Source organism: Rana temporaria, chromosome 1 (assembly GCF_905171775.1).
Source record: "Rana temporaria chromosome 1, aRanTem1.1, whole genome shotgun sequence".
NCBI classification, from domain to species: Eukaryota; Metazoa; Chordata; class Amphibia; order Anura; family Ranidae; genus Rana; species Rana temporaria.
This window is the reverse complement of record NC_053489.1, coordinates 138,806,680-138,825,647: the sequence shown is the minus strand read 5'-3', so window position 1 is coordinate 138,825,647 and position 18,968 is coordinate 138,806,680. Positions and strand designations below refer to the sequence as shown.

General features: G+C 43.9%; 1 protein-coding gene across 1 annotated transcript in view; it reads right to left on the bottom strand.

Moving 5' to 3' along the window:
- CAMK4 (calcium/calmodulin dependent protein kinase IV) overlaps positions 1-18,968 on the bottom strand; it is a 263,753-nt gene that overhangs the window by 82,019 nt on the left and 162,766 nt on the right. The window contains exon 6 of the mRNA XM_040343331.1: positions 1,223-1,313. Within this exon, the coding sequence (XP_040199265.1) occupies positions 1,223-1,313 (91 nt within the window). The remainder of the gene's footprint in view (positions 1-1,222; positions 1,314-18,968) is intronic.

Here is an 18,968-nt window from a genome sequence, read left to right as displayed (position 1 = left end):
TCGGCTTCTTTCGGAAACTCTTGACGCCCCCTATCCGCCGGGGGGGAAGGTTTTGTCAAGACATCAATCATCTGGGTGAAGTCCCACATGACACTACGCCTCTTCATAGGAACGCCTACTCCCACGGGAGTGAGAACCCGGAAGCCGGGTGGAAAATAGCTATAAGACGGTATGTACAGCAAAAAAAAAAAAATCTGCATACTGTAAATGTTGGAAGTATGCACAATGTAATGTTAGAAAAATGTTTTTAGGGTGAACCTCCACTTTAAGTTTAATCACTTGGAGTTTAATCACTTATGGACTTGTCTTGTTAAAATTATTATTTTCATGACTGGATGGACGTTTTTTCTTGGAACACTTTATTATATTGTTTTTTATTTACTAATATATATATAAAAATATATATACCGTATTTATCTGCGTATACCGCGCATTTTTTTGCCCTGAAAATCAGGGAAAAATCGTGGGTGCGCGATATACGCCGATACCCGCTTTCCTGCGCCGAGTTTGAATACTGCGCCGTCATATACCGAGCGCAGTACACTCGTGTATAGTCGGGCAGGCTCGGCTCCTCTCGCGCTCACGTCCTGGATGTACAGGACGTGAGCGCGAGAGTAGCCGAGCCTGCCTGACTATACACGAGTGTACTGCGCTTGGTATATGCCAGCGCGGTATTCAAACTCGGCGCGGGAAAGCGGGGATCGAGCGGGAAGGACGCCGCAGAAGGACGCCGGACCCGACGAAGAGGACACCCGAAGCCGCAGATGGACGCCGGAAGCGACGAGGCCGCCGATGGACGCCGCGCAAGACACCAAAAGTACAGAAATCTTTTTTCCACAGGAATGCGGGTCCACTTTAGGGGTGCGCGCTATACGGCGGAGCGCGCAATACCACGATAAATACGGTATATATATATAGTTTTTTTTTTTCACTCCTCACATTTACTTATTATAGTTTAATATGTGTATATTTTGTCACAGATTTATTTTCACATTTATTTAGGATTGTTCAAAATAATTTTTGCACATGGCGCTACTATTTTTTCTTTATTCAGAATTTTTTACAGCATATCAAGAATAAAGGAGCTGTGTCCTTCCATGAACTTCAGAGAAAAGGATTTTACGGTGAGTACAAAATCCAATTTTTTTTAATCACTGCTGTCTTAATGGCACAGTACCAATCACAGTATGAATGCAATACAGAAGGTTTTTAAAAAACTTACCAATTTTCAAAGGAGCATCTGGTGCTGGAGTAGCATAGAGGAGATTTTCCGGCTTGAGATCTCGGTGAACAATGCCATTTTCGTGCAAATACTGGAAAATGAAAGTATTCCATTAGACCCACTTCACCTGAAAAAATACTAATTGCTGTTGTGGTTGCTCATCATTTATTCATGATCTGATCTGGACTGCTAACAGGGATGATATCAGCCTGAAAAATCCATGCGGTTTTCCTATCTCTACAATTTACAGCCGTAGCTAAATACTGTATGTATTTAAAGCAACTCTTTCCTTTACCATTGTTTACAGACACTACTGTCAAATATTAGCAATTTAGCTCATAATGAATTCAAAAGTTCCTAATCAGGTGACAGAAAGAGACCCAGATATAGTATATTCCCATTGGATGCCGCCATCTTTCCACTTGCATAGGCTATAGAAAGTGACGCCAGGCTTTCAACCACAGTCCACATATCAAAGACATATCTGCCCTACCTGTGATCGCCAGAAGTATAACCTCTTTTCCCAGTACCCTAGACATAATGAATATTTAATCCTTGCAATGTGGGGGCGGGGGCAGCCTCCCTCCAAGGGAGAACTTTTTCCCCCTGGAGTTTATAAATGTCAGTTTAAATCTCTAACATCTCTAGGCCCTCCTTAGTATACTAAATACATTTGGCTGGATCATTTGTGGTTCACATAGTTTGAAACGCCTTACATATTTCTGAAGACAGATATCGTTCTGAAATCTGATGCAGCTCATTGGCTTTTCTTCCAAACATTCAGAAAACAGTACAAAAAGCAGAAAATCAGCTGTTCTTATATCATATTTATTACAACATTGTTGTTGGTTTTTTTAAATGGTTGTAAACCCTTACATATACCTACTGAAGCTATTAGCCTCAGGTGATACACAGAAATGAAACAAATCCTCCTACATAAACTGTACCTGTTTATCTGCAGCCTTCTCCTCTCCAGATCTGTTTAAAGTACACAGATATCAAAGGCTATTTCTTAGTAGTAGACGCAGAGGGCGGGGATCAGACATCACACACTGTACAGCTAGGACACAGAACTTCAATGTAACCTGAGAGTGCAAGGAAAATACACACCCTTCTCTACACAGTCTCTTAACCACTTAAGGACCGGACCAATATGCTGCCTAAAGACCCAAGGTGTTTTTACAGTTTGGGACTGCGTCGCTTTAACAGACAATTGCGCGGTCGTGCGACGTGGTTTCCAAACAAAATTGGCGTCCTTTTTTCCCCACAAATAGAGCTTTCTTTTGGTGGTATTTGATCACCTCTGCGGTTTTTATTTTTTGCGCTATAAACAAAAATAGAGCGACAATTTTGAAAAAAATGCAATATTTTTTACTTTTTGCTATAATAAATATCCCCCAAAAACATATATAAAATTTTTTTTTTTCCTCAGTTTAGGCCAATACGTATTCTTCTACCTATTTTTGGTAAAAAAAAACGCAATAAGCGTTTATCGATTGGTTTGCGCAAAATTTATAGCGTTTACAAAATAGGGGATAGTTTTATTGCATTTTTATTAATTATTTTTTTTTTACTACTAATGGCGGCGATCAGCGATTTTTTTCGTGACTACGACATTATGGCGGACACTTCGGACAATTTTGACACATTTTTGGGACCATTGTAATTTTCACAGCAAAAAATACATTTAAAATGCATTCTTTATTGTGAAAATGACAGTTGCAGTTTGGGAGTTAACCACAGGTGGCGCTGTAGGATTTAGTGTACACTTAGTGTGTGTTTACAACTGTAGGGGGGTCTCCCTATAAAAGGGATCACTCGATCGATGCAGCGCCATAGTGAAGCACGGGGAAGCCGTGTTTACATACGGCTCTCCCCGTTCTTCAGCTCCGGGGAGCGATCGCGACGGAGCGGCTATAAACAAATAGCCGCGCCGTCGTCCCGGATCGCTCCCCGGGGGAACCCGACCGCCGCGTGTAGCGGGGGGGGGGGCCCGATCGGACCCCCCACCCGCTAGAAGGCAGGGACGTACAGGTACGCCAATGTGCCTGTATGTGCCATTCTGCCGACGTATATGTACATGTGGCGGTCGGGAAGGGGTTAAGAAAATAGACACAGCTGAGGCTGTCAATCACCTGCTGTGTGCTAGAGGGGAGTGGAGCCATCTTCTGAGATTATCTGGTGTCAGCTCAGACTTTTGGAAGTTACTGATGCAGTTAACAAAGGGAGGGCGGTGAAATAGGAACCGCATTAGGTGCTTTGAACAGAGGCAAGTACACACTATAGAAGGATATACTTTGTCCATTTTTCATTTCAGAGGTTTATAAGGTTCACACTTGCTAGCAAAATACACAGTCATGCCCTTTAACCTACAAATCAGTTTTTTTTTTCATTGAAATGCAGCTGTATATTTTGGTGCAAAATGTAAAGCCACATGTAAAATTTAAACTGAATTTTATTTTCTATAACATATAAATTGGCTTAGAAGTGTCAGCAGCCTTTTGCATAAATATTGTACATTCCAGAAATTTATGTGTCCTAAAAACCTAGAAAAGTCAGGCAGATAATACATATTTCATTTCCCATGTTGTATAACCAGGCTGTTGTCAGGATCTTAATTGAGCTAAAACTTGTCTCTGCTTTGTAGACATTTAACTGGAAAAGAAAATTGCTAACATATGGGATTGTGTCACCTTTACAAACATCCCAGGCATGATGGAGAGAATGTCCTAATTTTTTGCACCCCCCCCCCCCCCCCCCAAAAAAAAAAAATGTGCAGGCTCAGATAGATAGACCTTGGCCACATTTTATCCAATGATCAAGTCCTAGTTATCATAAGACACTTATGGCTCTGTGCTTGCTGCAGATGTACAAGAAGGACACAAGTAAGATGGGAAATGTCTGCAGCAGAATTGTCCCAAAAAAACTGAATTTTATATCTCAGGCCTCATACACACAACCGTTTTCCTCAACAGAATCCATCAAGAAACTTGGTGAGAGAGCTTTTTTGCCGAGGAAAACAGTCGTGTGTATGTTTTTCATCGAGAAAACTGACGTGGATCACGACGAGAAAAAAAGAGAACAAGTTCTCTTTTTCCTCGTCGGGAGTCTCAATTTCCTCGTCGTGTTTCTCGTCGGGCTAGTTTACGACGAGAAACACGTTCGTGTGTATGCTTAGAAACCCGCACATGCTCAGAATAAAGTATGAGACGGGATCGCACCTTCGGTAAAAGTAGCGTTCGTAATGGAGAAAACACATTTGTCATGCTTTAACAGACTGAAAAGCGCGAATTGTCTCTTACCAAACTTTTACTTAACACGCAGTAACATGAGATTAGCAAAAGCAGCCCCAAGGGTTGTGCCAGTGGAATCGAACATCCCATTTATAGTGCTGTCGTACGTGTTGAACTTCACTGCGTTTGAGAATGACGAGATTTGGTCTTGACAGTGTGTATGCAAAGAAAGCTTGACAAGATTCTCGACAAGCCTGACAAGGAACTCGTTGAGGAAAACGATGTTTCATTTACGACGAGTTCCTCGGTCGCGTGTACGAGGCCTCACAGCAATGTGGCCAAAGAATTAAAATGGTGCCAATATTCTCAGTAGACCATCAGCCTTATCTGTGGTGTTCTCTTCATTTTCTAGTACTGTACAGAAATGAAAAACAAAAACTATATAGGGCAGTGATGGCGAACCTTGGCACCCCAGATGTTTTGGAACTACATTTCTCATGATTCTTAACTACACTGCATCATGGGAAATGTAGTTCCAAAACATCTGGGGTGCCAAGGTTCGTCATCACTAATATAGGGCGTCACTTCATTTAAAGGACCTAGACTAATGTGTGGGCTCATGTACAGTATGATGAGATGTGTATACAACAAACTGTAATTGCAATAAAAAATGGAGAGCCAGACGCTGCTACGCCCTCTGCAGCCGGTGCTCCAGCCTGCACTTGAAGGGAAGAGCAGAGAGTGGTGACTGACAGTCATCGCTCTCTGCGCATTGAAGTCAGAGAACTGAGCAATCAGTGGTCTTATGATCAATCAGTTCTCTGAGCCAGCGGAGGGACAGCTGCAGCATTGGATTGATACTGCAGCTACAGAGGTGAGTAATGAATGTTTTTTTTGTTTTCTCCTTTAAGGAAAATGTAAATTAGGCTCGGTTCACACAAGCCGGCCGCGGTTTCAGCGCAATTTTTAAAAGGAGTCTGGTGCGGTTTTGTTCACCTTTCAGGTGTGATTCAGGTGCAAATTTTTTGTTGAAATTGCACTTGAACCAGACTGAAAAATGCACAGGCCTCTTTTTAAAAATGCACTGCGGCCGGCCTGTATATGATTGTGCTCATAAGTTTACATACCCTGGCAGAATTTATAATTTCTTGGCCATTTTTCTGAGAATATGAATGATAACACAAAAACTTTGCTTTCACTTATGTTTGGCTGAAGCAATTTATTATAAATCAACTTTGTTCACTCTTTTTAAATCATAATGACAACAGAAACTGCCCAAATGACCCTGATCAAAATGTTACATACCCCAGTTATTAATACCATGTATTGCCCCCTTGAAGTATTTTGTGGTATTTGTGGATGAGGCTCTTTATCTTCTCAGATGGAAAAGCTGCCCATTCCTCTTGACAAAAAGCCTCCAGTTCCTGTAAATTATTGGGCTGTCTTGCATGAACTGCACGTTTGAGATCTCCCCAGAGTGGCTCAATGATATTGATGTCAGGAGACTGAGATGGCCACTCCAGAACCTTCACTTTATTCTGCTGTAGCCAATGACAGGTTGACTTGGCCTTGTGTTTTGGATCATTGTCATGTCGGAAATGTCCAAGTACGTTCCATGCACAGCTTCCTGGCTGATAAATGCAAATGTTTCTCCAGTATTTTTTGATAACATACTGCATTCATCTTGTCATCAATTTTGACCAAATTTCCTGTGGCTTTGTCAGCGATCCACCTCCATGTTTCACAGTAGGAATGGTGTACCTTTCATCATAAGTCTTGTTGACTCCTCTCCAAATGTAGCTTTTATGGCTGTGGACAAAAAGCTAAATTTTGGTCTCATCACTCCAAATGCCTTTGGGCCAGAAGGTTTGGGGCTTGTCTCTGTGCTGTTTGGTGTATTGTAAGCGGGATACTTTGTGGCATTTGCGCTGTAATGGATTTCTTCTGGCGACTCGACCATGCAGCCCATCTTTCTTCGAGTGCCTCCTTATTATGCATCTTGAAACAGCCACACCACATATTTTTAGAGAGTCCTGTATCTCTTCTGAAGTTATTTGTGGGTTTTTCTTTGCATCCCGAACAATTTTCCTGGCAGCTGTTGTTGAAATTTTAGTTGGTCTACCTGACCATGGTTTGGTTTCAAAAGAACCCCTCATTTTCCACTTCTTGATTAGAGTTTGAACACTGCTTATTGGCATTCTCAGTTCCTTGGATATCTTTTTATATCCCTTTCCTGTTTTATATAGTTCAACGCAATAAGTGTTTATTGATTGGTTTGCGCAAAAGTTATATTGTCTACAAAATAGGGGATAGTTTTATGGCATTTTTATTAATATATTTTTTTACTAGCAATGGCGGCGATCATCGATTTTTATCGTGACTGCGACATTATGGCGGACACTTTTGGCGCTATTTTGGGACCATTCACATTTATACAATGATCAGTGTTATAAAAATGTAATGATTACTGTATAAACGTGACTGAAAGTGAAGGGGGCGGGGAAGGAGTTAAGTGTGTCCTGGGCATGGGTTCTAATTGTGTGGGGGCAGGGCTTACTGTGACACGACACTGATCGCTGCTCCCGATGAGAGGGAGCAGACGATCAGTGTCCTGTCACTAGGCAGAACAGGGAGATGCTCGTTTACACTGGCATCCCCCGTTCTGCAGCTCTGTGCCACACGATCGTGGGACACCGACGGACATCAAATCCGTGAGTCCCACGGGCACAATCACAGAGCTTGCGGCAGGGGCCGTACCTGTACGCCCATTGGCCTGTCCGTGCCATTCTGCTGACGTAAATGTTTGTGTGGCGGTCGGAAAGTGGTTAAAGCAGATCCTTACTGCATTTGAGCACCACAAACCAAAAACACGATTTAATTAATTTTTAATGTTCAAAGCAAACTCCCCATTCATCCAAGTCTCCGTGCTTTATTTTGTTGAGAAATGACTTTGAAAAACATCCCCCTAGCATTTCTAGTCGTGGCCATCTTGAGTAAGGGCAAATGATTCATGTAGCATTTAACTTCTGGAATCCATCTGTCCTTAGCTCAAGCATGCATGCAGGAGGGTGTGCTTAGCTGGGGAAAACACCCTCCTTTTCTCCTAAAGACTCCTGGGATCTAGGCAAGAAACCTGCAAGTAACTGAAGGAATGTAAAAAAAAAAGTTTATAAGGCCTCGTACAGACGGACGGACAGTCTGCTGAAAACGGTCTGCCGGACCGTTTTCAGCGGACATGTCCGCCCGGAGATTTCTGTCTGATGGTTGTACACACCATCAGACAGAAATCGGCGCGTACACGATACGCGGTGATGTGGCCGTGCCGTCGCCGCGAAGATGACGCGGCGACGTGCGCGGCCCTGGAAGTTCAAAGCTTCCACACATGCGTCAAATCACTTCAACGCATGCGAGGGATGGCGGCCGATCGGACATGTACGGTGAGTCTGTACAGACGACCGAACATGTCCGACGGACAGGCTTCCAGCGGACATGTTTCTTAGCATGCTAAACGGTCGGCTGGACAAATGTCCGCTGGAAACCTGTCCGGTCGGCCATACACACGACCGAACATGTCTGCTGAAACTGGTCCGCGGACCAGTTTCAGCAGACATGTTCGGTCGTGTGTACGGGGCCTAACATGTAAATATGATATACTTTTTTATCTATTTACCAATGCTAGCAGCATAACAATTAAAAATAACCAATGTTGATTGGGAGAGTGAAGATTCACTTTAAGCCAACCACACATATAACAGTCTCATTGTACAATCTCCTTTAGCTCTACCAAGAACTATGTAGTACGAGGGTCTGTCTGATTGGATATGGGTTGATTGAATAGTTTAGCTAGGTGCTCATCTTACATAGTTGTGGTAAAATTGATTGTACAAACATTGTAACATATATGGTGACCCTTAGCACTGAGCCCTGAAGGTGCACCCAGCTGACTGAGCTTAGAAGGTGCTTTGGCCCTTACCAGCCAGCTGTTTCGTTCCTTTTTACACAAACCAATTATTTGCTGTCACTGTCTGTAATGCAGAATAATATCGAATTCAAGGGCTTTATTGGACAATGTATTCTAAAAAAGAAAATCTTTCAGACTTTGCAGCAGATATCACTTCTCCGGTGAGTAATGCACACTCATTGATGGCACCTTTTCAAGCAGGCCAGCAAAAAGCATGTTAGATAAGAATGATTTAGATGTCTAGTAATGAGAGATGATATGAAATACCCTACGCCATACAGATGTCATTGCTTTAAGGCTAATGAAAAGAATTGCTCAACCTTTTGAGAGCTTGGGCTAATGCTTTTCTATAGAGCATCTATATAACTGAACAGAATAGTCAGCTAAACCTTACAAATGATTTCTGAGAATTACATTTCAAAATGGAAATCATGGATGACTCATGAGAGAATAGTTCTGAGCAGAAAATGGGAAATTAGTTTAAAACTTGCCATACTTTGTAAAAACACAGTTAGTTTTCATTCCTAGCTAATGTTCCCAATGTTCTCTTTAGGGTGAAATAATAAAAAAATAAATTCACATATCTTATGGAAGCTGGTATCCATTTTCAGCTGACAGTGGGCTGAAGCTCGCTGTTGGCTGACATCACAGAGCCGTTTCAGGGTGAGGAAAGATTGCGACCATATGGTTGGGATCAGGGGTCAAGTCCTGGGGAAAAAAGTGTGGGAACTCCCACCCAAGATCCACTCCCCCAGCAAAAAAAAATAAAAAATTATACGCTCATATGCATAATTACTAAACTGCATGTTGTTTTTTTCCCGATCCATTGTACCTTAGTAATGAGTAATGAGTGAGTGAGTGAGAAACTTATATAGCGCAGCACATGCAAACTAAATCGCCTCTGGGCGCTCGTTTGTCCATTTCTCTTTAAAAGAGATGGGTTTTGATCATTCTCCTAAAGGTCAGGTGATTCTCCTCCAACCGAATGCTGGTTGGTAAAGCGTTCCATAGTCTGGGGCCCTGGAGCGCAAATCTTCGTTCTCCCTTGGACTTGTATCTGGCTTTGGGTATCTGGAGTAGATTTTGATTGGTGGATCGCAAAACGCGATTGGTGTTGTGAGCTTTTAGTTTTTCGCATAAATATTGGGGGGCATTTCCTTGAACACATTTGTGCGTCAGACAGAGTGCTTTGAAAGTAATTCTGTCTTTTACTGGCAACAAATGAAGGGATCTCAGAGAAGGTGAGATTGATTCCCATGGTTTTTTCCCAGTCACCAGTCTAGCAGCCGTATTTTGAACGACTTGCAGACGGGTGATTTGGTACTTAGGGAGTCCGAGGTAAAGGGCATTTGCATAGTCCAGTCTGGAGTTCACAATTGTTCCCACCACGACTGCTATGTCTTCTTTGGGAATGAATGGAATAAGTTTACGTAGTAGGCGCAGCAGATGGTGCGATCCGCTGACTACTGACCCTATTTGTGCATCCATTGTCATGTAAGTGTCGAAGATGACTCCGAGACTTTTGACTTTGGTGCTAGGGGCGATGATTTGGCCCAGAATGGGCGGGGGTGTCCAAGTTGTTGCCAGTTGATTCTTTCGATTGGCGTGAAACAGGAGAAGTTCTGTTTTCGATCCGTTGAGTTTAAGATAACTCTTTGTCATCCAGTTTTCTATCAAAGAGAGGGAATTCTCTAAACCGAGATGATGATCCTTTTTGTTGCAGATTCGAAAGTACAGTTGTGTATCATCTGCATAGGAGTGGTAAAGTAGCTTTTGGCTACTGATGATTTCAAAGAGAGGGCGGAGGTAGATGTTGAATAGTACCGGCGACAGGGGGGATCCTTGCGGGACCCCGCATGACACCGTGCGTTTTTCAGAAGTGAAAGGTCCCAATTTCACTATTTGTGATCGGTTTTCCAAAAAGGAGGAGAACCAGGATAGATCACATTCCGCGACTCTGGCAACTTCAGCTAGCCGAGTTAGTAGTAGTTTGTGGTCTACCGTGTCGAAAGCTGCGCTTAGGTCCAACAGTACCAGAAGACAAGATTCTCCTTCGTCTGCGGCCTCGAGAACATCATCCCATATTTTAAGCAGTGCTGTTTCTGTCCCGTGACCGGGACGGAAACCCGATTGAAAAGGATCGAGCAAATTATGGGAATCTAGATGCATTACCTTGGAGAAGATGTCTAGGCCTGTTATGGGGCGACGGTGTTTTGGGTCTTTGGGGTCAAGGTAGGGTTTCTTTAAAATGGGTTTTATTATGCCCTGTTTCAATTGGGAGGGCACCCTGCCTTCCTTGAAGGACTGGTTTATAAGCTGCGTGATAGGAGGTGCCAGGATATTGGCACATTCCTTCAGCAGTTTGGTGGGGATGATATCATTAGGCGCTGTGCTGTCTCGCAGAGTACCGATGATATTGTTGGTGGCCTCAATGGGGATGGGTTTAAGCGTGAACTTTGTTGCTTGCGGTGAGTTTATGTGGGTATTGGGCGAGTGATTGAGGGGGGGGTTAATGGGAGTATGGTTTTGCTGAATGCTTTCACGAATATCTTCAATTTTGTTAACAAAGTAATCCGATAATTCATTGCAAAATTCTTGGGAATCGGAATTGGGGGCTTCAAGACAGACTGGATTCATGGTCTGGGTGACCAGTTTGAAGAGTTCACGGGGGCGATTTAGGGCATTGGTGATGGCATTGGAAAAATGTATTTTTTTGGCTTTAAAGATTTCTTTGTGATATTTTTTTGTTATTGCCTTGTAAATGGCGTGGTTTTCCTCTGAAGAGCTTCTTTTCCAGGCGGCTTCCGCTCTTCTGCGCTCTTGCTTCAGCAACGACAGCTGGTCGTTAAACCAGCTGGCGTTGTTTTTTCGGATGCAGGTTTTGCGTTTTGGCGCTACCAAGTCAGCTGACTGTAGTAGAGCTGTGTTGATGGCATCCAGAGTTTCTGTGGCAGTTTGATGTAATTGGATTGTTTTTATTTTTTTCCCTAATGTAGTTTTGAAGAGTTCCGAATGGAGTTTCTTCAGAGATCTGGTCCAGTGCGTTGTCACCGGTTTTAATCTTTTTGTTAAGGGGGCGTTTTTGGTAATTATGAATTAAATTACATGGTGGTCAGTCCATGGTAACGGCTCATTTTTCAGATTGTTTATTTCCAGGTCTTGTCTGAAAATAAGATCGAGCGTATGACCTGACGCATGTGTGGGCCCACTTACTAGTTGTTGCAGCCCTAATCGTTCCAAATGGTCGATGCAGGCGTCAGCAACTGGATCCTGTGTGGAGTTGGCCCAGAGGTTGAAATCCCCGAGCAGCAGAAGATGTTTGCTGTTTAGGGTATAAGTGGAAATGAACTCTGTCAAAGGTGAGAGAAACTGCGATTTTGGACCTGGTGGTCTATAGCAGAGTAGAATATGGACGGTTTCCTGGGGATTGGTTTGCAGTTGCAGAGTGAGAGTTTCCATGAATTGGAGTGGGTTTTGAAGGGCTGGTTTGGTGATCGCGAGGTGAGTCTTGTGGATAACCGCCAGGCCTCCTCCTCTTTGCCCCACTCTGTTTTCAGTTATAATACGATAGTTTTCAGGCACCAGTTCTCCCAGAATGGTGTTACAGTCGGCTGTGAGCCAGCTTTCTGTGATAAAGAGGCAGTCTAAATCGTATTGTATGATGAAATCATGGATTTCTAGTCTGTGTTTTACTGCCGATCTTGTGTTGATCAAAGCACATGATATGTGCTTAGGCTGGGGTAAGTGACTGCAATTTTTGACAGTTGATCGTCGATCGATTCTCAACAGTTGCTCAATTCTTAGAGCTTTTTTGGTGACGGCTGGCAATATTGCGGCAAATGGCTTTAGACCCCAAATGATTGCTGCAGAGTATCTCAGATTAACCATGGTCTCCAAACGCCGGGGGGGGGGGGGACAGATGATTTATCGGGGGGGGTTATCGCTGGCGACGGGAAGGAGGATTAGCTAATCCTCTCTCCCTGGTTGATCCAGAGGAAGGCAAAAAAACCCTAGCCATGCTATGCCAATGTGCAGTGGCAGGGGAAAAAAATTCCTTCCTGACCCCTCAAAGGGCGATCGGGCGAACCCTGGATCAAGTGCTAAAGAGGTGGTGGATACCTATTATGGCAGAATGGGGGGGGGGGGTGACCTTCATTCTGAAGTTATCTAGTGGGAGACAATTTAAGTTTTTTGGGCTGTGGAGGAGGGAGTGGGGGTAAGTGAATAGGCTGGTTACCGACCGAGGTCAGGGGATCATGTGAGGATGAAGCTGGGGGTACCTGAGAGAGGATGGGGATCCTCTTGAGGTCAAAAAGCAGTGGGGAGAGTTTTTAGGTGGTTTGGGGGAGATTACAGGGTGTGGATGCGAAGCGCCGACTAGGCCGCGGGTGAAGCCGCGGTCTTTCCTAATCGCGGTAGCCGAAAATAGTTTCAGGCGGTGGCGGCGGGGAGGCGGAGAGGTGGCGGAGGGATGCCTCGATAACATCTAACGGTGTGGGGGGTGAGGAGAGAGCATAGGCCCTGGCTCTGCAGTGATTAGGCTGCTGCCGCGGCTTGTCCTGAAAAGGACGGCCGCCAACGGCCCCCGGGAACAGGTGGAAAGGCCCTGAGACAGGGGCTTACCTTACAGGGCTCCCGGGAGGTGATGGCTGCTGAGCAAGGAGGGAGGCTTGGGGGAAAGAGGAGATCGTTGGTCCTGGTGCTATGCTATGGTAGCAGATGTTCTAGCAATGTGGTAGGAGGAACCTGCCTGACTGTCAAGTCTATCTGTCTATCTGGTCCCTGGGTGAGAGCAGACTTGTCGGGAAGCGTCCTACTCCACCACTAGCTCAGACTGTCTGATCCTGGGAATCCTTTATGTTACTAGCCGCTTCCTGTATATGGATTCATTGGGTAGTGTGCGGGTATTCCGTCACTTCTTCGATGCCGCAATGTCTCCTGGGAGCTTTTGTCATTGTTCCCAGGAGCAAGCAAGTTCTTTCTAAATCCTGTGATAACTCGCGGCAGACCTCCGCAATGTCTCCTGGGAACAATGACAAAAGCTCCCAGGAGACATTGCGGCATCGAGGAAGTGACGGAATACCCGCATACTACCCAATGAATCCATATACAGGAAGCGGCCAGTAACATAAAGGATTACTAAGGTTCGCCTGCCCCTGACAGTGACTCGAGCTGGGCATCGCCGCTTAGTGAAGGATTGGCTCGGGCAGCTCGGCTGCTCTAGTCCTGCAAAGGGAACTGCGTTCCTGCTGTAAAAAAGTGCAGGAACTCCGTTCCCACGCGTTCCCGCAGGACTTGAGCCCTGGTTGGGATCCACCCACATGCCTGGACCGGGACCTGGCTCAGCCTCTCAGAAAGATGCCAAGAGCCACCGAGAGCCTGAGCCAGCAGCTCCCGCCCCCTCCACAGTCTAGCGCTCCATGATATCAACCACCATCCTTGCCCCTTTGTTTAAATTCAGATGTCAGCCAATAATACCCGACTGACAACTGAATGCTGCTAGCAAGTCAGCTGCCCATGGGTCTTTTATAACAAGCCTGAGTGGGATGCTGTCGGAGGGCAAGCAAACACCCCATTTAGTTTCTACTTTGGTCCAAACCCAAACTTCATCCCTAGTGCTCATGTAACCAAAAAAAAATAGACATTTTGTCTTCTAGTCCCTGCTGAAGAGGAGGAGCAGCCAACATGGACCCTAATCCTCCCCTGCGAGATGCTTTGACTTTTGATCACATGACATCCTAGACGATAACCTGAAGCGGCATTTTCTACAGGAATAGAATTTCATCCCCTAAATTATTTTGTATTTATACAGCTAGCATTGACAGCTACCATAGCTTTAAAGTGTAATCATTAAATTCTCATTTAAGTATTACCGTGTTAATGTAAGTTCAAGTTTTCAATATTTTTAAAGCCAGCAGTGATAAACGATAACATGGGGTTACATTGAACTCTTGTTTAATAAAAGAAAATTGCATTCAAGTATGTAGTCTTAACTCAAAAAGTACTTCCTATTGCTCTTAGCTTCCTCTTAAAGCGGAGTTCCGCCCCAAAAAATATTTTATTGAAATACTGTAGCTGCTGAATTTTAAAATAAGGACACTTACCTGTCCAGGGCGCCCGCGATGTCCTCACCCGAAGCCAACCCGTCCCACGGCTTCTGGGTGGAGGGGCCGGCATCTTCAGTAAGGGAATTAGTAAGTGATGCCTTGCAGCTTCACAGCCTGGTTCCCTACTGCGCATGCACGATTCGTGCTGCCCATCCTGACAGGTCCCTGCTGTCTTCTGGGACCTGTGTGTCTCCCAGGAGACAGCAGGGGGGTGGAGTAGAGGCCAGACATGGCGTAGATCGCTGCAGATTTTGCGGTGATCTATCACCAGAAGTGGGAGCAATTAGACCTGTATTAGACAGGTATCTGCTCTCCCCTCCCCCCTGAAAGGTGCCGATGAGCGGAAGTTGAATTTTTGGGTGGAACTCTGCTTTAATCCCCAAATTTCTTTTTATTGCTGCTGGGATCTCACTTCCTATTAGAGGATTATCTAATGTATTAGGGGATAGTAGTGGTCAATTTCTCAAGTAGGAGTTTATATAGTTTAGAGAATAAGTGGGTTGAGCCCTTTTTATCTAGACACATGGCCTCAAATTGGGAGAGGGAGTCATTGGTTCTCATCTCATCCTTTATTGTTTTAAAGAAGTTCTTTAGCTTTCCAGCTGTCCCAGGGTGACCCTCCCCATTCCTTACAGAGTTCAGACATGGATTTTTAAGTTAGCACCCAGCATAAATTAAAAACAGCGAATTTCCTGAGCTCCTACCCAGGACTTAAAAAAGGACAAGTCCTCTCTGGGGTGAACCAAAAAAAGCACCTAATGGAGAAAGTGGCGAGGGCAAACGTGCCACCACCTGATTTAAACACATGACTGCTGTGCAATGCGACACGATTTCAAGATGGTAGTATGGAAATTAGAGGTTTAAATCAGGTGTGAGGAGGCGACACTGTGCCCAGTGATCTTTGACTTTTTTCATGTTGTTCAGGTAGGTCTCCACCTCCTTAAGGTTGCCTACCGCCGTCTTAGGCCTTTTATGTGTAATAAGTAAATCAAAGAATTGTTTGATTAATGGGCATCTGAAAAAAAACTATTACAGAGATAGGAACATAGCAATAAAAGCCATCATGGGCGAATATGTAATTGTGGCCCATTTGTAGCTAACTAAATTCCCTAAAGATTATTTCAGGATTTGTGCTGATTTATTAAAACAACTGCATGTGAAATTCCACATGGCATTAATGCTTTTGTATAAAAGATTTAAAGCTAAAATTCAGCAAACTCAAGCTGAATCCTTTTTTTCTATCATGAAAAATGGCTAAATATGAACTTCTTTATTTGAACACTATATAGGAATTGGAGACACGGATATTAAAAAGTCTCAGACATGAGGTATCCACATATTAAGGAGGAGTTGGACAGTGTGCTTTAGGGTGTAATTGGTAAGTATGCCCATGTTGTGCGTGTGAGAAATAACTTGTTAAAATCACAACTTTATGAACTCGTTTTTTTTATTATTTCTTTATTTTACAAAACATTGTGGGGGAAAAAATTACAGCTTCAAATACCTTGAATAACATTCCAAAAAGTACTGCCCTAACATTTTAAGCCTCAAGAATCTAGATAGGCAGAAAAGGGTTGATACATTTAAAATACCGTATTTTCTGCACCATAAGACGCACTTTTCCCCCAGAAATATGGGGGAAAATGTCTCTGCGTCTTATTGAGCGAATGTATGCTAGGCACCCTCCACCGCCGCCATCGTACCCCGCCGCCGCTGGCAACGCCCCTTGCTGCCACAGACAGAAGAGAGGCAGGAGAGCGGAGTACAGACATCTGAAGCCCATGTGAGCGCCGGGCCTGACATTGTTGCTGAGACAGAAGACAGAGCATTCGGCCGCTCGGGCTGCCCTGTCTTCTGTCAGGAGGATGGAATGACATGAGGTAAGGCTGTGTTAAGCCACAAGTAAAGCTGTGTTTATGGCATTGGTTAGGCTGCATTTATGGCAATGGTCAGGATGCATTTATGGCAATGGTCAGTCTGCATTCATGGCAATGGTCAGGCTGCATTTATGGCAATGGTCAGGCTGCATTTATGGCAATGGTCAGGCTGCGTTTATGGCAATGGTCAGGCTGCGTTTATGGCAAAGGTCAGGCTGCGTTTATGGCAATGGTCAGGCTGAGTTTATGGCAATGGTAAGGCTGCGTTTATGGCATGGTCAGTCTGCATTTATGGCAATGGTAAGGCTGCGTTTATGGCAATGGTCAGACTTCTTTTATGGCACTGGTAAGGCTGCATTTCTTTGGCACTGGTAAGCCTGCATTTCTTGGGCACCACTAAATATTTTAGGACAAGATTTGGTTCAGAATATTTTTTTCTTGTTTCCCTCCTCTACTAGGTGTGTCTTATGCCGCGTACACACGACCATTTTTAATGTTCTAGAAAAAACGACATTTTTTTCAAAGTGATTCTTGTCAAGCCTGCCTTGCATACACACGATCGTGAAAAAAAAATGCTCGAGCAAAGCGTGGTGACGTACAACACGTACGACGGCACTATAAAGGGGAAGTTCTATTCGGATGTGACACCCTTGGGGCTGCTTTTGCTGATTTCGTGTTAGTAAAAGTTTGGTGAGAGACGATTCGTGCTTTTCAGTCTTCGTGCTTTTCAGTCTGTTACAGCGTGACAAATGTGCCATCTCCATTACAAACGCTAGTTTTACCAGAACAAGCGTTCCCGTCTCATAACTTGCTTCTGAGCATGCACGTTTTTTTTATGTCGTTAAAGCCTACACACGACCGTTTTTCATGACGTGAAAAACGACAAAGTGAAAAACGACGCGAAAAATTAGAGCATGTTCTAAATTTTTAATGCCCATTTTTTACGTCATGAAAAATGCTCTTGAGCCTACACACGACCGTTTTTAATCACATGAAAAATGGTCGTGTGTACGCGGAATTATGGTCAGGTGCGTCTTAACCTCCCTGGCGGTATGATTCTGTCTGGAATTACGTACCAAAAGCGGTACAATTATTTGCAAGGAAATTTTGCATTTAATACTGTAGGCCTGTAATTCTTAGGAATAACTCACTTAAATCTGACCAAACAAGAATCTAATAGGCATCCCGGGTATGACATTTTTTTAAAAACAAAATTATAAATTATAATATAATAAATAATTATAACAAATAATAATATAATTCTAATAAAAATTATTCAATAATGTAATCAAATCAAAAACACTGAAATTTTCTCAGTTGCAAAATTGTTGCTGTCATTATTTTTTTTTTTTATGACAAATTTCCCCACAAATCGCTATCGCACAATTCTGCAAGTGATTATAATTTATTATCGCTGTTTTCTAGCTGATCTAAAACCATTTTTGACATAAAGGGACACTTTTGGTTGCTATGGACAATCTACAGTTTGCAGGGAGAAAGAACCGTTTTTATTATATAAAAGAAGATGTAGGACACTGGGCAGACCACTAGGGACAAGGGGGGTGTGTATTTTTTACATACAGTACTGTAATCTATAAGATTACAGTATACTGTATGTAATGTGTTTGTTTACGTTTTTGAATTTGGCGCCGATCTCCGCTCCAGTGCGTCGTAACTTTGCAGAGAAAGGAGATCGGCGGCACAGGAGGACGCTGTGTGAATCGAGCGAGGTCCCGCTCGCTCACACAGCGCGGTGGCAACGCTGGATCCAGGGACAAGGTAAGCCAGCGCACGCTGCAGGCTCTGCATATCTACCCCGAGCGTGACCCGGGGATACCGATCGCAGCCTAAAAAACACGCTCGGGGATACCGCCAGGCAGGTTAAGGAGCGAAAAATATGGTATATATTCTATAGTTTGTAGACTCTGGAACTTTCACACAGTTAATAATATACAAAGATATATATATTTTTTTACCAAAGAAATGTAGCAGAATACAAATTATAAAGACAGATTATTAATTTGAAAAGTTTTATAACAGGAATTAAGAGATTTCTTTTTCCTAAAACCCAGTGGTGATTAAATATCCCCAAAGGAAAGCTTTGTTTGTCTCAAAAATGATATAAAATCCATTTGAATACAGTGTTGCATGACTGTGTTAAAGTATCACAGTGCTGAAAACTAAAAAATGGCCTGGACAGGAAGGGGGTACTAATTTGAACAGTTAAAAAACATATACAGGAGCTATATTACATGCCAACGGATTTACAAACCCTTACTACACAGCAGTGGTGTTGCTAGGCAGGTGCGGGGGTTTGGGCTGCACCCGGGTGACACCCGCCAGAGGGGTGACACCCTTCAAGGCGCTGGATCGAGAGAGGCGCCGCAGCTCTCTCCTCTTCCCCCTTCCCTTGCGCACTCGAGTATCTCCTTCCCTCCCCGCGATGTTCGGTGAGGGAGGAGGAGTAAGAATTGTTTAGTGCAGACAGCTCCAGAGTGCCATAGCCCAGTGCACAGCGCCCGCATGTCCTCCGTGAACACCGGCACTGCAATCGCCTATTGACACTCA